The sequence below is a fragment of the Bufo bufo genome, chromosome 5 (genome assembly GCF_905171765.1).
Source record: "Bufo bufo chromosome 5, aBufBuf1.1, whole genome shotgun sequence".
In the NCBI taxonomy this organism is placed as follows: Eukaryota; Metazoa; Chordata; class Amphibia; order Anura; family Bufonidae; genus Bufo; species Bufo bufo.
Genome location: NC_053393.1, coordinates 220,754,522 through 220,778,788, shown reverse-complemented (window position 1 = coordinate 220,778,788; position 24,267 = coordinate 220,754,522). Strand labels below are relative to the sequence as shown.

At 39.3% G+C, this 24,267-nt stretch overlaps 1 protein-coding gene across 4 annotated transcripts in view; it reads left to right on the top strand.

Moving 5' to 3' along the window:
- ULK4 (unc-51 like kinase 4) overlaps nt 1-24,267 on the top strand; it is an 837,710-nt gene that overhangs the window by 211,297 nt on the left and 602,146 nt on the right. For all 4 annotated transcript variants that reach the window (XM_040432903.1, XM_040432904.1, XM_040432901.1 and 1 more), the window contains exon 20: nt 13,522-13,683. In XM_040432903.1, the coding sequence (XP_040288837.1) occupies nt 13,522-13,683 (162 nt within the window). The remainder of the gene's footprint in view (nt 1-13,521; nt 13,684-24,267) is intronic.

The following is a 24,267-nucleotide window of genomic DNA, read 5'->3' as shown; positions in this document are numbered from 1 at the left end:
TCATATTTCTTCACTTTATCAACAAGTTGATGCCATACAGATGCAGCCAAAGGGTTATTTGAGCCCCAGTTCCTAGCAATTACTACCCTGGCCAACATCAGTGACTTTATCCAAAGCATATTTTCTCGTCCCTGCCCGTCAAATAAAGAGGCACCTAAGACAGCAGTGGTTATATCTACGTCATAATTAAATGAGGAGCATCTCCGAAGCTCAGAAAAAACGTTGGTCCAGAAGCCCTGAATCACAGGACATGACCAGATAAGATGTATAAAATCTGCTCGTTGAGCGTGACATCTACGACATCTATCTGAAACATTATAGAACCGAGAAAGAGAGAGGGGCGTGTAATATAAACGGTGTAAAATCCTAAACTGAATTAGCCTGTAATTCCCAGATATAGAGATTTTCCGAATATTTCTATAAATTACTTCCCATTTTAATGTTTTATTATTCCCTATATCTTGACCCCATTTCACTTCACTTCACTTCTAAATTTATTCATTTTACCCATTTCCACTCTCAATTTACTATAAATTAGTGAAATAGACATACTATTCTGATATGAATTAAAGCACCAATCCATAAAGTCATGTGATTTAATCATAAAACCTCTTTGTCTTTAGTGCACATAAAGGCACATAAAGGCGTGTTTAACCTGAAAATACTTATCTAATGTTTTAATATCTCTGTGCCCAAATATATCCACTAGTTTCCTGATGTCATAATTATGTATCATTTGCTCAACCCTAATTATTCCCTTCCTTTCCCAGAATTCAATATCATCAATCTTATTAAATTCACTAAAGTGCACATTATACCATAAAGGGGGTAAAATTAAATACATGCGTGATTCCCAAAATAACTTTAAGTGAGTTCCAGACAAGCTGCATAGAGTGTAATATGATACATTTTTTCCCCCCTTCTCCCATATAGCCAGTTTCTAGAATACTAAATATATCCCGCTGTGATCCTCTATAATTTCTGATGAGTTGGGAGTATATATTGAAAGGGGCAAAGAGGTACCATTGTATTTGAGAGGCCAGGTAATTGCCCCGCAAATAGGGGAGAGATAAACCCCGTTCTCCTCTGCTAGCCATAGATAATTCTGTTTAATACGTGCTCTTTTTCTGCCCCAAATTAGTTCATTAAGCAATCTCTCCAGAACTTTAAAATGTGCATCTTCAATCCATATCGGGCAGGGAGCCAGTTGGTATAACATCTGTGGGAGAAGCACCATTTTAATTAAGGCAATCCTGTCTGCCTGACCCCCCTATTTATAATAAGAGTCAGAAAATTAGATGGGATAGAACTTGGTCGACTTGGTCATAAGGTCCTGTTCGCCATGGATGTGCTCCAAGACAATGAGGGTGAGTGGTGGGATGGGGGAGTAGGATTAAATAGGTTTTTCTTTTGGATACTAATTTTGTATTCATTATGGATAAGTTGAGTAAATTTGTGGATATTTATTGTATTTGTGTAACATCATGTTATTTAAATTCTTATGTTTTCGATATAAAATAAAGATAATTCAATAAAAAAACAAAAACAAAGTGTACTTCTCTTGGTATTTAGTTGTTCCCATTTGCTCGTTGTGTACTAGGCCTCAGGGAGACGCTGGTTCGTTCATCTGGGAAGGAACCAGTAGTCTCAGACCCTGTCTCTAGTCCTAAGGGCTTTTCAGGGTTACTAGGGCCTAGGTTTCCAGTGTATGAATTTTCACACCTTTTGGGTCTATTCATACTGACAGGAGTCGGGACTAGGTTTAGGGTTTCCATAGGTGGTCACTATTTCCCTTTTCCCTAGCCTTGAAGCCTAGTTCCTGGTCATTTTCCTTCTGTTGTCATTTTGGTTCCCCCCCTAACCCCCTACACTCTGACAACCACATGCCAAAAAATTTTATAAAAACGAATTGAAAAGTTATATGTAGAACAGTTAGACAGAAAAAGAAAAATGATCACTGGGGAAAAAAAACAAAATAACAAAAAATTGCCCAGCCCTCGAGTCAGTCCAGCATCAGGAAACATGCGACTGCAGCCTTAGCCATAAAGTTGGAAATGAACAATAATATAAAATGTCTGTTGTATGCTGTAGCTTTAACATTACCTATAACTTGAAATAATAGGGCCTAGCCAAAACCCTGAAACGCCACCCCATACTATACCTCTCGCCCACCAAATTTTACAGTAGGCACTATACACTCTGGTATGCATTTCACATCATGCTACAAACCCAGATTCATCCTTCAGATTCCCAGATGCCAATGGGAATCTGCTCCAGAATCCAGCTGACCTATGCCATTGTGCCAAGTCACTGAAGTATTCAGTACAAGGCATACTACTACCTATATTAGTCTATGGCGGTTGCATGTCCGTGTGTTTGATTTTATATACTTCTTTTAATTGCTGTGGATGAAGCACCAGGAACATCCACATACTTTTGACCATTTTGTCACGGACGTTCCTGTGACAGGTGCCAGGAGATCAGTGAGACTGGCATCACATGATTTGATCTGACAGGTTCCATGTGGATCAATTCGTGTCTGTGTTGTTTCTGGTAATGGCCACACCCCTTGCCTCAGGTGTTGCTTATGTCTTCATTTAACCTTGCCTATTTATTGTGGCTTCTCCCACCATGCTGTGCGGTTAATAGCTTCAGTCTTGTTGTGGATTGCTGATGTTTGGATCTCGGCGGAGTTCCTGTGCTTCCATAGCCATTTGAAGTTATTTGTTTGGGTTTTCTTGTGTTGCTCTTTTCCCTATCATTTGTGTTTAGGCCTGAGGAAGACTCCTGTTCATCCTACCATTTGGAGGAACAGATTGTCTCTTGTCCTGACATTAGTACCAGGGTCCTACAGGGTGAGTTAGGACTTTAGGTTCCTGTGTATGAACTCACCTACCTCTGGGGTCAGTTCATACTTGTAGTCAGTCAGGACTTTGATTAGGGTTTCTCTAGGAGGTGACCTGCTCCTTTCCCTAGTTTCCAGGCCTTTTCCCCTCTCCTCTTTCCCTCCTATGTTTGGTGTGGTTTTCCCTCCCACACCAAAGCGTGACACATGTAGTGTAATAAAAGTACCCTTTTGCAATTTTCATCTACTAACTAATGACTTTTTATTTTCTTGTATTTTTTAGTACTTGTTAAGTTTCCTGACATATATTTACTGATGTTTTTCACAAGTACATTTTCTGGCCACTACAAAGTGTATGGAATTCTGCTAGTTTGGGTTCACAATGACTCCCTCTATGAACTAATTGGTCAGATTGCCGGGAGACGGACCCTCACCAATCTGATATTATTATCTTGTTCTAACGATGTCACCAATATTTAAAGGAGCTTTCCATGACATACTGTACTTATTGATGACGCTGATACAGACATTTAACCTGGTAGAAGCCGTGGTCAATTGTCTCCATGGAATTTGAAGTGTCTCCCTGGAAGTTTTGTGCTCCTATGGCCCAAATAACTACCCCTCACAGTGACTGGGGGAGCCATTTGTTCTTTGTGATAGCCTCAGTCCCTGTAAAAGATCCATGGCTATCAGAGGAGTAGTTCATATGTAGGTCTGGTAATTCATTGCAGTTTAATGGGTCAAACAGGTACATAACACATCTAACAATCGCTTATTAAAGCCCCCTTAGGGGACTTAAAATATATGTAATCACATCCCAAAATGCCCGTACTATTAAAATATAAATGTATTTATCCTGTATGGTGAACGCTGTAACATAATGAAAATGGCAGATTCGCCGCCTTTTCATTGATTCACCTCGGAAAATGAAAAAAAAAAATGTGATAAAAAAGTTGTACACACTGTAAAATTGTATCAATAAAAACTACGCATTAAGTTTTAAAACTCAAGAAAAACTGTATGACTGTGGGATCACTGTAATTGTACTGGACTATAGAATGAAGTTAACAGGTCAGTTTTACCACATAGGGAACTCCATAAAAAGCTTTAGCTTCCTACCACATCTTATGCAATATAATATGGTGCCAGTAGAAAGTACAACTTATCCTACAATCAACAAGCCCCCATGTGGCTATGTGAAAAAAAAATAATATATATATGGTTTTGTGAAGACAACTAATAAAAAATTAAAATGGAAAATTGCTGTCCTCAAGTGGTTAAAAAAGTTCTACCCGATACTTGAACTTTAAAGGAGTTTTCTTACCTAGCAGCTCCCTGTCTCCAGCTCTATTATGACATATTACGTTGATAGAAAGGGGTCACGAGAAAAATCCTTTTTAAACGATTGAAAGAGTGCCCTTAGCTACTCACCTTGTTTCAAGTTTTATTCATTAGTTTTTTTTATGTTCTGTGAAACAAAGAATGGTATTAGAAAATCCACTGAACCATAATGTTTATTAAAGTTGTAAGACGCATTTCAATAACAGGATTGCATAATTCCTCAGTATCTGACCTTCAGTTTATGTATTTTATATAATATCCCAAGATGCGGAAACTATTCTCAATATTTACATATAATGAGCCTTTAGGTGTGAGTTAGTAGGAGATATGAATACAATTTACAGTATGTGCCGTTTTATTATGAAGCTGGGGATTTGTGTTTCTTTCTTACTTTCTTTTCTATGTTTAATGCATTTAGTGATTGACTGGCTCAGCCTGCATTTGCACATTAGGCTTTCTAAACTCCATTCTTTATCCTGCAGCATATTGCATGCTTCTGTATTTTAATGCAACGCATGCCTCCAGTTTTTAGCATGTAATTAAACCGACAGGTGTTTGTCTAATGTCCTTTTCAGGTGGATGGCAGTCACTATTTGCATAATTATTTTCATGAACTTTGTGGTGTCTAGTATTCATTTATTACTTAAAAGACTAGTCCAGTACTATTCCTGTGCTGATGAAGTGGCAGGTCAAGCATGCTGTGACGAATACCACGCCTCGTGCCCGCTTGACGTCACCTACGTCGAGCTCACGAGACGCAGTATGGTCACTTGTTACCAAAGCGTGACGTTGCTCCCTCCAGAGGACCAGGTAAGGTCAGCTTGATACAGTTTACACCAACACCTCCTGTCCACGCGGGCACAGAGAAGCAACAAGCTGAGAGAGCCTTTTCACTGCCGCAGTGAAAACAGCACCTCCTCAGCTCGGGAAATCTGCTACCAGCTTCTCGTTTGATATAAGTTCGGTCCACTAACGGGATTATATAGGGTGAAAAACCAACCCACGGTAGCTTATAACTAGGCTGAAACACGGATGTGGGGATTGGTGATCGAGATGCAAGATAGCACAAGATTAAATTATATATTTAATCGCCTTAAGGGCACACTAGATATAACACAATATACACAGAGAATATATACAGTGGTCTGAGGTTACAGTTACAGGTGATATAGGTACAATAGGGTTAAGCAGAGCAAGAGTCAGTTACCGGGTAAAATGAAGGTTCCTTTGGGTTATAATGGTGTAATAGTCCTTGGCTGCAGTCACGTGGGGGCAGTGAGGTCAGCTGGTTCCCGGTCTCTCCAAACACATTGGCACGATGTGACCCCCTTCAGAAAAGACACACCCGCTTGATGGCACAAACCTTTTTACCTGTAACCGGTTCCTCCCCTCCCGGCCTTTGGGAGGGGTCCTCCCTCCTTTCTGCTGGGCTGGCAGCAACTGACCCACAAAACCCTTTAGGGTTCATAGCTCCAGGCCAGCAGGTCACAGGGAGATGGTTCTGGGAACAACGGATCCGCCTGCGTTCCGGCTACAAGTAGAGTCCAAACATGGTACCGTTATTTGGTTTCTGTGAGGAGATATGTATATCTCCCTTCCCTGGCATCCTAGCCTCAAGCCAGTACAACATGGATGCTTGGCTTTGCCCCAGGATCACAGAAAGATAACTGAATTATGCCTGGGATGGACAGACGATTCATAATTCCTTATGAAATGTAGGTGCCAACATGTCTGGGAGGTATCATTTATCCTGGGCAAGAGCTGAAACCTCCTGCTGGGGGTTTTCCTGCAGGATTAGCTTGCCTCCAACCTGGCTGGTTGAGGTGTGACTTTATCCACCTGTGGCCTTCTTGAAGCTTGGACCCCTGGGGCTTCCTCCATTGCTAGCTGACATCAGATGGCTGGGGGGTGAGAACCTATTTTGCATGTACACTGACTGTGTACATGTCAAAAGGTGAATCAAATGACAATCAGGGCTGCCAATAAATGATAATCCATATTCCTCACACATGCACCCTACTGGTCTATTTTTTCTCTATGGGACTGCTGGAGATAGGCAGTTGGACCCCATCCCCCCCAGCCTGATCAGTCCGGCAGTCCCATAGAGAATGAATGATGAATGGTGAGGTAGGTTACATGCTTGACTTGTTGCTCCATCAGAACAGGGGTATGAGACCCCATCCTTGGGATTGGTGAGGGTCCCAGTGGCAGACCCCCACAACTAACTTATACACTGCTCAAAAAAATAAAGGGAACACTTAAACAACACAATGTAACTCCAAGTCAATCACACTTCTGTGAAATCAAACTGTCCACTTAGGAAGCAACACTGAGTGACAATCAATTTCACATGCTGTTGTGAAAATGGGATAGACAACAGGTGGAAATTATAGGCAATTAGCAAGACACCCCCAATAAAGAAGTGGTTCTGCAGGTGGTGATCACAGACCACTTCTCAGTTCCTATGCTTCCTGGCTGATGTTTTGGTCACTTTTGAATGCTGGCGGTGCTTTCACTCTAGTGGTAGCATGAGACGGAGTCTACAACCCACACAAGTGGCTCAGGTAGTGCAGCTTATCCAGGATAGCACATCAATGCGAGCTGTGGCAAGAAGGTTTGCTGTGTCTGTCAGCGTAGTGTCCAGAGCATGACGGCGCTACCAGGAGACAGGCCAGTACATCAGAAGACGTGGAGGAGGCCGTAGGAGGGCAACAACCCAGCAGCAGGACCGCTACCTCCGCCTTTGTGCAAGGAGGAACAGGAGGAGCACTGCCAGAGCCCTGCAAAATGACCTCCAGCAGGCCACAAATGTGCATGTGTCTGCTCAAACGGTCAGAAACAGACTCCATGAGGGTGATATGAGGGCCCGACATCCACAGGTGGGGGTTGTGCTTACAGCAGGACGTTTGGCATTTGCCAGAGAACACCAAGATTGGCAAATTCGCTACTGGCGCCCTGTGCTCTTCACAGATGAAAGCAGGTTCACACTGAGCACATGTGACAGACGTGACAGAGTCTGGAGACGCCGTGGAGAACGTTCTGCTGCCTGCAACATCCTCCAGCATGACCGGTTTGGCATTGGGTCAGTAATGGTGTGGGGTGGCATTTCTTTGGAGGGCCGCACAGCCCTCCATGTGCTCGCCAGAGGTAGCCTGACTGCCATTAGGTACCGAGATGAGATCCTCAGACCCCTTGTGAGACCATATGCTGGTGCGGTTGGCCCTGGGTTCCTCCTAATGCAAGACAATGCTAGACCTCATGTGGCTGAAGTGTGTCAGCAGTTCCTGCAAGATGAAGGCATTGATGCTATGGACTGGCCCGCCCGTTCCCCAGACCTGAATCCAATTGAGCACATCTGGGACATCATGTCTCGCTCTATCCACCAACGTCACGTTGCACCACAGACTGTCCAGGAGTTGGCAGATGCTTTAGTCCAGGTCTGGGAGGAGATCCCTCAGGAGACCGTCTGCCACCTCATCAGGAGCATGCACAGGCGTTGTAGGGAGGTCAGACAGGCACGTGGAGGCCACACACACTACTGAGCCTCATTTTGACTTGTTTTAAGGACATTACATCAAAGTTGGATCCGCCTGTAGTGTGTTTTTCCACTTTAATTTTGAGTGTGACTCCAAATCCAGACCTCCATGGGTTGAAAATTTGATTTCCATTTTTAATTTTTGTGTGATTTTGTTGTCAGCACATTCAACTATGTAAAGAACAAAGTCTTTCAGAAGAATATTTAATTAATTCAGATCTAGGATGTGTTATTTTTGTGTTCCCTTTATTTTTTTGAGCAGTGTAGTAACCAGAATACCCCTTTACTATCACAGTATAAATGAGTTACCATAGTTATTCTCTTGGCCCATTCAGCATTGGGCACCCTTTACTCTGGGGGCCAGCAGTACAGATATGTGTAAATGACCTGACCCCCGTATTAAAATTCCTAGCCACCACATTCAGGGCAATCTACAAGTTTTAGTTTCCCATAGAGGGGAAAGAGATAACACAAATTTGAAAAGAAATTTATTTTTATAAACTAGTACATTAGTAGCCTAATATCAAGGCTCTTTTTTAAGTAAAGCAAAGCATCCTCTTTGTACTTCTTGTTAGATTTTATGTTTCAGTCGTGGTTATTCGAGTAGGATAATGCAAGCGTACAAGTAACAAGTATTGTTGCTGTAATAAAGAATTATTTATGTGCCATTTTAGAGCATACTGTACATATATTTTATACCTAAAAGCAAAATACAAACTGAAATCTGAACTTGAATGTACAGATCCATATTAACATACAATGTTTAAATATTTAGGTATATGTTAGTGACCAACTGAAATGTTTGGGGATCCATAAAAAATAAAGTCCGTCCTCTGTGGTCATGTACCATATGTTATAACTGTTTAAAGTTTCAGTCGCCAGCAACCTCCCTATCAAAACTGTCTTCATAGACACACATCTGTAGTTTACCTCATTAACACGCTGTTTTTCTCTTTTTTTTTTGATCCGAGGTGCATGATCAAGATCATACTGTTGTTATATAATAATATATATAAATAATATATAATAACGCATAATGACATAATATATACTATCAGCATTTGGATAATGTATATCCTTGCTTTCATATGACTTATATAACATAAGCTTGTCAATTAACGACAGGTTCAGCATGATGGTATGGCCCAAAGGGACATTAATTGTAGTAGTTCTGTGATCTGATGAGCTTATGTGGGTGTGCTTTGTCAGTGTGCTGAGAAGAAGATACTTTGAAGTGTTTCTGGTTATTTACTCACTGCTGGAAACGTGATGAGCTGGCAAAAAAAAGGCATTACAGATGTCTGCTTAAGTCTGATATACGAACCCTGCCGAAATACGCTTCAAATAGGCCCACATTATTCTAAGGCCTATAACCTAACATCATAATAAATCGATTTTAGTAATTTTTTTGCTTAAATTCTTTTAATTTTAAGTATTTTTGAAGCCTTGATTACATATGAAACTACAAATCGTTACTGAATTGTCAGGTTATATGCAAAGAAGTATCTCGTAAGAAAGAGACTGATCTCTTTAAGGCTACTTTCACATTTGTGTTGTTTTCCGGTATTGAGATCCGGCAGATATCCAGCTCAATACTGGAAAAAAACGTTTCTGTTTAGTCCTCATGCATTCTGAATGGAAAGAGGCCCGCTCAGGATGCATCAGCTGCGAGCTGTGGTTTTGTGTCCTGTCATAAAAACGGGAAAAAAATGGATCTGCCACTGAAAACAACGTAAGTCAATGGGTGATGCATGTTTTTTTTTAGGAGCGTAATAAAACTGATCCGTCACCTATTAACTTTCATTGTATTTAGTGACCAGTTTTTATCCATTTCACACAATCGCATCTTAACGGAACGGATGCATCCTGCTGTGCAAAACGGATCCGTTTAACAATGCAAGGGTGAAGTAGCCTACGGCGATTCAGCACCCTGCTTAAGCCCCCTCGAAGGCATCCCACTGAGCCAGCCAAAATCCCACTCTGTAATGATGAGGGACAAGCACCGCTAAACAGCTGTCTACGGATGGATTTCTGGCTTGGCTATTTTTCCTTGTCATACATTAGCGAGATAGTCTTCTTTTCTTGGGGGATACCTCATTTCATATTCGTTTCCCATGGAACATTGCCAATACGTCTCCATACTATGGAGTTCTTCCAGTAAGTCTCCATACAGGACTGGTCTCTTTAAGGAGATTCAGCACCCTGCTTAAGCCGAATCATCAGGTTGAAACAAATCCTAGACGCTTCGTCAAAAGATTCATGGATATTAGATTGTAAATGATAGTAACTTGCTTCAACTCCAAACAATTGACTTGTTTTTCTTTCTGATAAAATACAAAGTGCTTAGCCTACACATATATGGCACCACCTCACAATTTGCACCTGGACTTTGCCAAGAGGGTTTGGTATTGTGGAAAGGGGTGTGGCTTCACTGGAAGGGCGTGGCTTAATGTGCACTATTTTGAACCAACATTTTATCACAAACCTCTGTCTCAAAGTAAGACAACCAATAGGTGATATAAAGTTAGACCAGGGAATCTTTATATCTTCCTGATAAATCTGTCAGATCTTTTCGCTGCCTAAGTTTACATAGTTTATCTATTTAGATGGGATAAGTAAATCTGTCCCATCTTTCCAAAATGTTTCTTAAGATTTTACTAAAGCAACCAACCTTTTACATGGATGCACGACTGGCATAACCTCTAGGAAGACATGGCTTGAATGCTGTGGATCTTGTAGAGCCATGGGTCAAGACCCATCCTTGTTAGCTGAACCCGATAACAAATAAAAGTAGCAAATATGGATACATACAGTAAATATGGACGTTCTTACTCCTCAGCTTTCTATAGATTTTATTTTGGATCCGAATGTACAGTATAATAAATCATTTTTTGTGCCTTATTTATGTGGTATGGTTCCTCTGTGCAATAATTGGATATTAGCGGTCCTTTAAACTAATGCACATCCAATCTCTTGACTCTATCAGATTTAATTAAAAAAATGAACATTAATAATTTTGCCATCTCCATTGTTACAATAATTAGTTCCTATTCTGCTATTATCTCCAACTTCATAATGAACTACATATAATCATAATCTAAACGCTCCATTTTTCAGGTTTTAATTTGCTTTATATTAGTTTTGTGAAGTTTTTTTTCCCCCTTACTTTGACTTATGCTAATAGCCTTGTTGTACTAGTCTAATTAATCTGCAGAATGTTCTTCCTTTACAGTGTTTAGATTGACTCGACTGAATCATACAATTAAACTGTGCATTTCCACCATTTTATTTAATTGTAGTGCCAATTATGCCAACTAATCAATAGATGTATAAAAGGAAATAGCAGCAGATCCTCTTGTTCAGTTAACAGTTCGGCTGGATAAGTGGTTGTTTCTGCATCCACATAGTACATTTTATGTGGTAGTAATCCCGGGGAAAGGTAAAGGCTATTAAAAGCAAGGATAGCTGATGTAGGAGAGATTTAAACAAATGCATAGAATTACCTTGTGCTATTCTCACATTGTAAATGTATATTTATTTGGTTTTATAATGTCATTATGTTTTCATGAGATTGTGGATACATGTTTTATGTCAATATAGGAACTCCTAAGATTGGACATTTTGCTCTGAGCAAATTATATTCAAAATTGTATATGCGGTAAAGCCGGCATCTAATATACTTTTTACGTATTTATGTTTGTTGAGGTGGTAGAACAGAAATATGTGTGCCATGAGGATGTGAGTGTTTTCTAGCATAATGTACTGGACCCTTTTCCCTATCTTATGATTTTACAGATGATTACCAATTCCTAAGTAGAATCTAACATGCTGGAAAACTATAAGCTGCATCAGTTCTTATTATGTAACTTTTGCGCATAGACATATCATAATTACAAGCAGACGCTGTATTCAGACATGAAAATTATAAGAAATTGAAGAAAACAAAAAACTTTTTTTGTGTTAAAGTATGTTTTTAAGTATTTTTTTTCTGTCCATGAATATGTGTTATTCAGTGGGGGACAACATTGTTGTACTGGTCTGTCTATTTTAGTAAATACTTGTATTTCCCATGAAATAATTCTGGAGTATCCTTTTTTAGAACTTAGCATTGTGCAATTTCTCTCCTAGAAATGAATACATTGAGAACTGGGTGTTACCCAGTGTTTCCCTGTTTGACATGGGGAATGATAATGCCCAGTTGTAGTTTTAACTAAAATGGGTAGGTCCTCCTTAAACAGCTTTCTTTGTACAATGGCATTTTGGCTTCCTGAGAGAGTATATATTTTTTTTTAGCTGATAATCATCAGCTAAATCAAGAGAGGGGGTAGAAAGATGTTGTTCATCTTCCTGAGCCTTTTTAGACCCACCTCAGCATGGCTGGACCCACGATGGTCAGCATACTTACTGATCTGAACAGCTGGGTTCTGGCTCCATCATTTCTCTTGGAGAGCCCTAGGTTCCGGGTCTGCCCGCGTCAACTTCTTGTTTGATGTGGATCGTGTGACTGGCGAAGCAGTGGCGTGTCACCGATGTGTCAAGTGACCGCAGTAACATGACACATAATTGCGGCCAGTCATTGGCTATGGTGGTCACGTGACCTACGTCAAACAAAAAATTTACGTGTGTAGACCAGGACCTGCGTTGCTCAAAAGGGCGAGCAGTGGAACTGGAACCCAGCAACAGGGATCAGGTCATTGTGCTCACCACCGCAGGTCCGGCCATGCTGGGGGGGGGGGGGGACTGGAAAAAGCTCAGGAAGGTGAATAACCTCTTTTAAAATCTTGGGTTCTAGTTTCTTAAATTACAGAATGGATAGATCTAACGTTAAGCACAATTCTCTTTACGTTTGTTTTTGTAAACCTGCATGGGATTTCTACTTATACATGCACCACAATTTCAGTAGACATTGTTGGGGAACACTGTCCCATTGTTCACCTTGTCCTTCTAATCTACAAGGCACAGTAATGGATAGGTGGGGACTAGATCTCAACCCTGTCTGTACCAGTATTGTGGGTCCTTGACAGGGTGGTGTTGATATTCAGGACATATTTAGTTGAATATAGTCGATATTATTGAATTCAGTTGATATTCAGGAACATGAAGGTTTCATTCTATTATAAAAGAAGGATGTTTTAAGCAGAGTGATCGCCAGGAGCGAGGTTTAACAATATTTTTGTGCTACTGCAGACAGAACACAGCAGGGAGGCTCCTACTGCAACCACTTGTCTCTCTCCTCCTGTACCAGTTTGTAACTCGTCTTGTTCATGCTTATTGCAGTTGTCTGTATTATGTATGTATACTCCTTATCATATGTACAGCGCCAAGGAATGAATGGCGCTTTAATAAAAATAATAATAATAATAATGCTATTCGAAAAGATACAGTAGCATTTTTCAGTCCCTCAATGGAACCATTGTCAAGCATCTGAAATATTACTGGTACATTAGATAAATAAACATCACATTTACTTGGGTATTTTTGAGTGCTGCTTTTTTTTTGACTGCAGTGGTTTTAGAGTCTGGCCCTGTGAAGCTCTGTCCACATATCAAGGATCTCTTTTACTGTAATGCTTTATTGCTGACAGCTTGTACATTATTTTTATCGTTTGTATAAGTGTTTTACTCTAATTGCACATGTCATGAGTAAATGACAATATATAGTTGCTGGTATTTATAGTAACATATGAGTAACTGTAATAAAGTTTGCGGCTGGTAGGAATTTTTACCCTGCTCTTGAAAGGTATAGCATTTAATATAACACCTAGTTTAAGTAATTTTTTAAAAAAAAATTTTTTTTATAGGAAGAACCTATAATTCATCATATGACAGCAAAAATTATTGAAAATGTGAGCACAACAGTAACTTCACATGTCCAGGGGTTCATCAATGCAGAGATTGGACCTGCACTTTGGTACTTGTTTACACATTCAACTGTTGATTCTCTTAGGATAACGGCCATATCGGTATGTATATTAATGCTGTTGACATTATTTTAATCACTTCTTCTAATACAGTATTAGAATTTTCATCCAAATCTCATTCCTTCTGGAGGATAGCTCATTTGCATACCTTTTTGAAGTCTCATCCAGCCAATCAGTACCCTGCTCTATACTGACGAGGAGCAAGAAACCCAAAACACAGATCTTCAGCTGGTTTATCCCTTGGCATTAGACAGAATGGTTTCTTCTTTCATCCAGATCTCAATCTCACATTTAAGACCATTACATTTCTTACACCAATTTCAAATTTGTAGTAGTCTGGGTGGACCTTAATGCCCCTCTACATGGCTCGATGGGTCTAGACGATTGTCTGGAAGGAAGCATTCTTTCCTGATAGGAGAAGACTAATGGCATTGCTCGTCCCCATACAGAATCATTGTTTGCCGGCAGAAGAATGTTGTTTAGATGGCATGATCTGCTGCCGGCAAATGTTGATTTAGGTGACCATGCCAACGATCCTATTCCCCGATCCTATTTCGCTCGTTCATCAGGTAATTGGTGGTCCCTTTACACTAGCAGAACAGCGGGCAGTGTAAAGGAGCTTTGTGTTTAATTCAGAATTTGGTACAGGAAAAGTGCACTGGTAATATATGCAGTGAAATTTCCCTATAAAACACCAAGAACACTGATAAAAATTAAATCATCAATGCTTGAACCAGTGTTTCTATCTGAGACATAGTTCTTCTGCTTACTGATGACATTTTTAAATTGTTTTACATAGATTCAAGAAGCCTTGCATTACTTCTAATTGCGTCCTCATGTAGGAAAACGAAAATAGTAGTGTTGACCGAGCACCCGAGTTTAATGGAAGTCAATGGGAGAACCCGAGCTTTAAACCAGGTACCCCCTGCTCTGAAGAGGGGAGGGTACCTGGTTCATAGGAAAATGTCAGAAATTAATGGAAACACCACTAAAATGGTTCGGGAACAGCATGGGGAGGATGTCTGGATGCATCTTGGACTCCCAGCTTGCTGCTGGGAACGTTGTTGTCCGATTAGTAAGCCACTTTTACAGACTGACAATAATACACACAAAACCAAAGATGAAGGAAAAATTGATAGGAAACATTCTTTCCTGTATATTTACTTGTATATAAAGTGCAAGTTCAGCCAAAAATGTTGTTGATTTTCGGAACTCGGGCCATGATTAAGAGGGACCGCCGTTGGCATCCGTATTGCGCCGCTAGAGGTGAAATTCGTGGACCGGCACAAGACGAACCACAGTGAAAGCATTTGCCAAGAATGTTTTCATTAATCAACAACGAAAGTCGGAGGTTCGAAGACGATCCTACCGGCGATCCGGCGGCTTTATTCCCATGACCCGCCGAGCAGCTTCCGGGAAACCAACGTCTTTGGGTTCTGGGGGGAGTATGGTTGCATTTTTTTATTTTTTGAAGCGCACACGTTACACAGCAGATGTGGGCCTAGTCAGGTCATTGTCCGAAGCGGACACAGTCTAAGGAAAAAGTGCACTGGATGTCACTGATATTTTAGTTTAGTGCTCTCATTAAGAGAAACAAAATAAGAGTATTGCAGGTTTGATACCTTTTAATGGCTAACAAAAATAGAAGTAATGATGTTACATAGCGAGCTATCGAGACATCACCAGTCCCTTCATCAGGCGTACTAAAAGAATATATGAAGAAACAGCAATATATATACAATAAGAACAGAGACATGGGGGAATGAATGGACATTTGAAAAAAAACATAACAGCATATTAAAGATCTTGAGAATGAGTCCTTAATTATCTTACAGATAAGGAGTGTGAAAGTTTTATGGTCTCTAAATTGATGTTATCTCAGAGACCTGGTGCCCAGACTATGTCTATAGAAGACTCTTTAGATCTTGTAGTGTGTCATAAATCCCGGGGACAAATTCAGTCCAGTATTCAAAGTGTCAAGCAATGTTATAAATTTGTATTCCCAAATTTTATGTCACAGAAATTTTTTAGAAGCGTACACGTTACACAGCAGATGTGGGCCTGGATCAAGTTTAAGGCCATGTACCACAGAGAAAGGAACCCATCCCTGTAATATAAGAAGATGCAAAACCTGTTTCCATATAATGACAACAGATAAGATCCGGATCCCCGACACACAGCAGGACTATAAGATCCCTGGGACATTCACATGTTCTACATCTAACATTGTTTATCTGATTCTCTGCACTAAATGTCCTGTTGGAGGCCTCTACGTTGGAGAAACAGGACAGAGACTCAATGCAAGAATGAGGTCCCCACCGCCATACAATTAAAGAGAAGAAGCTACACTTTCCTGTGGCTAAGCATTTCTGTAGCCCAGGACACAATGAAGAACACATGAAAGTTATTATATTAAAAGGTAACTTCAAATCCCAAAGAGCTAGAAGAATTTGGGAATACAAATTTCTAACACTGCCTGACACTTTGAATACTGGACTGAATGTGTCCCCGGGATTTAGGACACACTACAAGATCTAAATAGTCTTCTATAGACATAGTCGGGGCACCAGGTCTCTGAGATAACATCAATTTAGAGACCTTAAAACTTTCACACCCCTTATCTGTAAGATAATTAAGAACTCATTCTCAAGATCTTTAATATGTTCTGTTTTTTTTTTTTCAAATGTCCATTCATTCCCCCATGTATCTGTTCTTATTGTATATATATATTGCTGTTTCTTCACATATTCTTGTAGTACGCCTGATGAAGGGACTGGTGATGTCTCAAAAGCTCACTATGTAACATCATTGCTTCTATTTTTGTTAGCCATCAAAAGTTGTCAAACCTGCAATACTCTTATTTTGTTTCTCTTAATGAGAGCACTAAACTAGTTTTCTATTGGCTAACACGGTACCAGACTTTTTCCTTTTTCTTTCAACTTATATTTTAGGGATGCGCACACTTTAAACAGGAGATGTGGCGCGGATAATTTAACTGTCCGCAGGGGACACCGTCTACAGAAGAAGTGCACTGGATGTCACTGATATTTTAGGGATGCACACATCTTAAACAGGAGATGTGGCGTGGAAAATTGAGCTGTCCGCAGCGGCCTATTACTTTGTATTTTGCTCAGGATGCACAAAAAATATATATTGCTGCTGTCACACACAATAGTCCTTACAAGGACTTTTGGGTCTATAAAACGTTTTTGTAGAAAAATTTAATTCAATTACACCCCCTACACTCTGTCCCTTCCTATGCTCAGCTCTACCTGACTTAGAATGAGCCGAACACGCGTCATCCGGTGCTATATAGCACCTGATGATGCATTCCGGCCAGCCAATCACTGTAATGCCAGTAGCCAACATAGCTACTGGCATTACAGTGAGGGCAGTACTTACCTGCACGTTTATTGGCTGCTTAGCAGCCGCGAAACGTGCGGGGTGGAGACTCGAGCACATGCGGTACTCGGCCGAGTACCGCCATGTGCCGAGCATAGCGATGCTCGAGCCAAGCTGGTATTTGGCTGAGCATGCTCGCTCAACACTAGAAAATAGTAGATATTATATAGACACATCAGTTATAACCATATTGTAACTAAATAAGACCATAAAAGTCAAGTCAATGTTTTAAAAGGAGCTACTTGATCATTGTAGCCATAAGAAATTGAAAGACTTTCTATGAATAGTTCTACTACAGATGTATGCACTGCACGAATAACATCATCCTGTGTTATATTCCTTTTGGAAAGAATCCTTAAGTGGTCCTTTCAAAAGGAGAGTGTCAGGAACTTCATGCTGCCTGAACCATAGGCTGCATTAAATACATAAAGGTTCCCTTTTTCCAAAAAAAACCCTCTACTTTTTCTTTGGAATACTTTATGGACTAGTGACCCAATAGTCACTTTATCATCAACTATAACTATATTAAAATTGTGGTTACATTTCACTTTGTATTTTTTACTTTCCAATGAAATTGGGACAACAAAATTTTATTGCTAACTACTTTTCCTGTTTTTAGTAAGTCATTGAATTATTCTTATATTTATTTTAAAATCTTAATTGCTCAGTTGAATTGAACTACATGAACATAACATGCATATACATATCAAGAGGGAAATTGGTGTCAAGGAAAGGATGAATTAGTTGGTGGAATCTGTCTTTCTTTGTCCCTTAGCAATACAGTACTAGTATGTGGCAAAATCCAGTTGTCAGATTTGTGATCCTATAAAAATTAATGATGTGCCATAAGTTTCTTTTGAAAATGTGCTGTACAAATTATAATTTTTTAAAGTTTTCTAGAACCAACAAATTTTATAGCTTTTATATATGTCTTCTGTTGGCAACATCTATTACTTGTCTACATTTATGCCTGGCTAGCAGTTGTTGTTGAAGCCATAAAATAGAAAACTTTTATAAATGGGCTTTAATCTATACTTCTGTCAAGTTGTATAGTCACCTGTTATAGCTCTATAATTCTGACTAGTGATATATTAAGACATTATATCATATTTTTTTCCTACCATAGTACAGTGCACAAATAAACTTGATTTAAGTATTTCTATTGATTTGTATCTGCAATGAAGGCACTGCTGGTATGGTCTTGTGTATAGAAGGCATTTAGCTTTTTAGAACAGTTTTGCTTGAATGAAGTTGAATTCCTTACCCCCTAGACAACGTTTTGGAGTATATATACGGTGCAGCGAACATAGTGTTCGCACAAAGAGCCGTATATGTATGTCACGGCCCCTCCCGTGACAGAGGTTAGAAGATCTGAGAGACTGGCTGCACGTTAGGTCATCTGACAGCCTATCTGTATTCACTTCTTGCAGTGTTGTTAGTAATGAAAACACCTCTTGTATCAGGTGTAGCTCGTGGTCATTACTGCTCCTTTATTTATTCTGGACTCACACTTCATACCATGCGGTTGATATTCTCTGCCTGAAATTGTAAGAACTGGTGTGTGGTCCTCATTTGAGTTCCTGTTCATCCATCTTCTACTGAAGATGAGTGTACTTCTCTTGGTATTTTGTTGCTCCCATTTGCTCGTTGTTTACTAGGCCTCAGGGAGACGCTGGTTCGTTCATCTGGGAATAAACCAGTAGTCTCAGACCCTGTCACTAATCCTAAGGGATTTTCAGGGTTACTAGGGCCTAGGTTTACGGTGTTTGAATATTCCCACCTTCAGGGTCTATTCATACTGACAGGAGTCAGGGCTAGGTTTAGGCTTTCCTTAGGTGGTCACCATTTCCCTTTCCCTAGCCTTGGGGCCTAGTTCCTGGTCATTTTCCTTCTGTTGTCATTCTGGTATTCCTTCCCTCCCCCTACACTGTGACAATGTACAGTGTTTAAATCAAGCAGGCACAGGATCTCTACCCACTGAATCAGTCCTGGCCCCCTGCTGTATCCGCCGGCATGTATTGTACTGCATTGAAACAGGGATTAGACCCACAAAAGTTGAAGTCTCATAGTGGGACCAAAATAAAATTAAAAATTAAAATTAAAAAAGTGTTTTATAAAAATCAAATCAAAACGTTTCAAGTGTAAAAAAAAAAGTGCCACTTCTCCCTAATCAATCCATTTACCATTGTAAAAAAAATATATTAAGTAATAATAAAATTATTACATGATCTACCCTGCCAAGTGAATGCCCTAAAAAATCCTTTAGACTTTTTTGTCACTTCGCAACCACCCCTCCAGAATTTATTATTTTGAGCAATCAAAAAGTCATATGTATCCTAAAATGGTAGCAATGAAAATTTAACTTTTTCCCACAAAAAACGAGCCTTCACACGAGACCACCGCCAGAAAAATCTCTCTGAGATGACGACATGGTGAGAAGATAACGAGTTGTATGAAACTGAAAAAAAAAGACATGTTTTGTATTACCTTGTCCGTAACAACCTGCTCTATAAAAATATCAGTTGATGTAGCTTGTTAGATGAATGCTGTAAAAATTTAATAAAACTGTTAGAACAGCCATTTTTTTGGTCACCACACCTTGCAAAAAACATATCAAGAGATTAAAAAATCTTATGTACTTCAAAATCATACCAATTAAAACATCAACTCACACCAGGCCATTGCAAAAAACTAAAACGGATATGGGGACACAAGAACATATATTTTTTTTAATGCTTTGTGTAAAAGTAGCAAATCTTAAAGTGTAAGGGCTGTTTCACACGACCGTATGCCGTGCATGTCATCCGCAGCGTGAAAGAGTGCCAAGCCCCGCTCTGGACAGCAGAGACACTGAGCATTAACATGATTGATAATGCTCTGTGCCTCTCTGTGATCTTTTTACTACAAAATCACAGTGAGATAAAGTTGTCACTGTGGTTTTGTAGTAAAATGATCACAGAGAGGCACGGAGCATTTTTTTTTATGTATAGGGACAATTATAATGACCATTTTTGTAATATACTTTAATTACTGAAATCATTTCTATTAGTAAAATGGCTCTAAAGTGGCCCATTATGAGCCTTAGCAACGCTCCTCTGTCTTCTGCTTACATAACTGTGGAGACTTGCTAACACTGACTGTGTTATGTAAACAGAAGACAGAGGAGCATTGCTAAGGCTCAAAATGGGCCACTTTAGAGCTATTTTTCTAATAGAAATGTACGATTTTAGCAATTAAAGTATATTACAAAAATGGAAGTATCACTGCCCCTATACATTACAAAAAAAAAAATAATTACACAAAAAAATATATATATATACAGTACATATATATATATATATATATAACACAAATATATATATAAAACTTGTATCTATATAATCACACTGACCATCAGAATAAAGTTATGTAATATTTCCCGCCGAGTGCTCGCCACAATAACAAAACCCCAAAAGCTATGACAGAATTGCTGTTTTTTTCTTTTTCCTGCTTTCCAAAAAGCAAAATAAAAAGTGATCAAAAAGTTGTATGTATCTAAAAATATTACCAATTTTAATGGCAACTTATCCCATAAAAAATAAACCCTCACACAGCTCCATCAAGTTTATGACCACATATGGGTGGTTTTTAGAAACTGCAGAATCAGGCAAATAAATATTGATGTTTGTTTTGCTGTTAACCCTTGCTGTTTTACATGAAAAAAGGATGAAAATGGAAAATCTGCTAAAGAAATTTAACCTAACGGGTCAGCACAGTTTCTAAAATAAGTTTTTTGATGGGTGTAGTTTCTAAAATGGGATCAGTTGTGGGTTGTTTCTATTATGTAAGCCTCACAAAGTGACTTCAGAACTGAAATGGTACTTAAAAAATTGGTTTTGAAAATTTTCTTGAAAATGTGAAAAGTGGCTTCTAAAATTCTAAGCCTTCTTATGTTCTAAAAAAAATAAAATTCTATTTTCAAAATGATGCCAACATAAAGTAGACATATGGTGAATTTTAATAACCATATTGTGAGGTATCACTTTCCTGAAAGGAAAGAAATAAACATTTTGAAAATTGTGAATTTTTAAACTTTTTCCATAAATTTATTTGTTTGTTTTTTATAAATAAAGGTAAAAGATATCAACCCAAATTTACCACTAACAGGAAGTACAATGTGTTATGAGGAAACAATAACAGAATATTTTGGATAAGTAAAAGCATTCCAAAGTTATTACCACATAAGGTGAAACTTGTAAGATTTGTAAAATTTGAAAATTTGGTTCAGTCCTTAGGCCCCTTTCAGAAGAGCTGGTGTCACGCTGCGGACTCTCAGCGCAGCACCCTTCCTGAACTTCCAGCACTGCCGGGGTCGCATAAAATTATACTGATTTATACTATGTAACCCTTACAGTTCTGGAATGTACTGAATAACACTGATGCAATCTCGGCAGTGCTGGAAGTTCAGGACGGGTGCTGCATTGAGAGTCCGCAGAGTGACACTTGATCTTCTGAAAGGGGCCTTAAGGTGAAAACACACAGCAGATGTTGAAAGTGAGACTTTTACTATTTCATGGCAAAAATTAACTCACTTAGAATTTGATGGCAGCAATGCGTCTTAAAAAAATAGTATTGGAGCAACAAAAGGCTGGAAAAATAAGTGACACTAATACAAAAAAACAGCTGGAGGAGTAATTTGCTACTAAGGTCACATGACTGGGTATAAAAAGAGCATGCTAGAGAGGTGAAGACTCACAGAAGCAAAGATAGGCAGAGGTTCATCAATCTGCAAAAAAAAAGAAAAGTTGTTGAACAATTTCAGAAAAATGTTCCTCAATGTAAAATTTGCAAAGTCTTTGAATATCCCACCATGTACTGTACACAAAATTATCAAAAGATTTGAAGAATGTAGAGAAATCCATATGTGCATTGGACATGGCCGTTGGTCAATATTGGATCTCAATATGCCTTCAGACGAAACTGTATTAAAAACAGACATCGATCCTGTACTGGAAATAACTGGATGGGCTCAGGAACACTTCCAGAAATCATTGTCTGTGAACATAGGTCATAATACAATCCACAAATGCAAGTTAAAGCTTTATGGTGCAGAGAAGAAGCCATATGCCAACGCAATCCAGAAATGCCGCTATCTTCTCTGGGCCAAAGCTGATTTCAAATGGACATAGGCAAAATGGAAAACTGTCCTGTGGTCAGATGAATCAAATAAATTAAATGAGATTCACTTTGGAAACTACGGATGCTGTGTTTTGCAGACAGCATTTAGCTTGTTATCAGTGTACAGTTCAAAAGCCTGCATCTCTGATGGTTTGGAGTTGTATTAGAAACTGTGGCATGGGCAGCTTACACATCTGGAAAGGGACTATCAATAATGAACAGTACATAGAGGTTTTAGACCAACATATGCTCTCATTCCAGCAGTGCCTATTTTAGGGAAGACCTTGCATATTTCGGCAAGACAATGCTAAACCACATACTGCATCCATCACAAGAGCATGGCTTTGGAGAAGAAGAGTCAGAGTGTTGAACTGGCCTGCAGTCCAGACCTTTCACCAATGGAAAACATTTGGATCATCATGAAATGAAAAATCCAGCAAAGAAGAATCAGGTCTGTTGAGCAGTTAGAATCCTATATCAATCAAGAATGGGACAACATTCCTCTCCCAAAACTCCAACTATTGGTCTTCTAACTTCCCAGAGATATATATATATAGTAGGAAGGCGCAAGGGTCCGTCATTGACGGAAGGCACGTGTTACCGAGGTTCTTGGCCTCGGTGAGATAGGAACTGGTAATTTTGTGTGTCAGCGGCAGCTAGTGCTCGCTGACACTGCTTTTACTTAGTGTGGCTGTAAAGCCGAACCGGGCCGGTTTTTATTGGGAGCATGCCAAAAGAGCAGGGTGGGTGGCTGTTTTCCACGTTCCAGGCCATGTGCTTTCTGCATTTTGTGGAAAGGAACATCCTGGCTTTTGTAGAACTGTCCTGTCCTTGTCCATAAAACGGACAAGAATAGGACATGTTCTGTTTTTTGCGGGGCCGCGGAAAGGACATACTTTTGCAGCCACATTTAAGTGAATAGGTCAGCATCTGACCCACAAAAAATGCTGATCGGGTGTATGAGCCCTAATGAAGCCATAGGCTTTAGGCCTAAAACATCAACTGTCATTTCTCCACATAGAAATATGATCTAAAAAAAAACTTTTAAATTGAATACCATTTTTTTATATATTTTTTTCAAGTTTTACCTATGAACATACATCTAGGTAGCAAAGTTACAAGGTTCTCATTTATCCAACATGGCACTGAACTTTTTAAGTTCACCTGCATTAGATAATGAAGACATCGCAGTGCAGGAAGCCTAACAGAAATTATTTAGTACTGATGTAATTAAATATAGGAACTATAAAGTGGCAGCTTCTCCTTTATGTTTCATAATGTATCAGAATTGTAGATAATGGTTTTATAATTTCCCTATTCATAGAAGACTTTTTACCCATGAAAATATTGAAAGACTCTGGAGGAAAACTCTTCATAAAAAGCTAATTACCTTTTTACAATAGCATTAGAAACAAGAACTTGTATAAAAAAAGTGTCATTTTTTGGGTCACTACATGGAAAATCTTTGAATTAGATAACTTCATATAATTAATATGGCTAAAAGGGTAAAATAGTTAAATAGACTCTGCCCTCCACCGCTGGCCGTCAGTTTTCTTCCTATACACAGTGTAGGAAGAGAAATGTTAATTAACGGCTATGAGGGTGGGGACCCTGGAGCCTATGAACATGAGGACTGTATTGAGTGGACTGCAGCACTGGTGATGGTCAGTACTGATTTTAAGAAGATAACTGGGTCAGTACAAGTAAGGGCTCATGGACACTTGTGCTTTTTGTGCAAATTGCAATCCCCAAAGCACGTGCACCGTCTGTGTGGCTGGTGCTCACGGATGCAGACCCATTCAACTTGAATGGTCCACTATCTGTCCGCACCATGAAAAAGTAGAGCATGCCTTCTGCTCCATGCCACTGCATCGTATCTTCCGGATTGTGGATTCATTCAAGTAAATACCATAGGTCCACATCTGTGAAACAGAAACAGATAGGACAACATAGAACTGGTCATATTGTTCCTTTAAAGGTGAAGCTTCAGTTTGAAATTACTTTAAATATTAAAGAGGACCTGTCACCACAATACATAATGCAATATGAAAGCATCATGTTATAAAG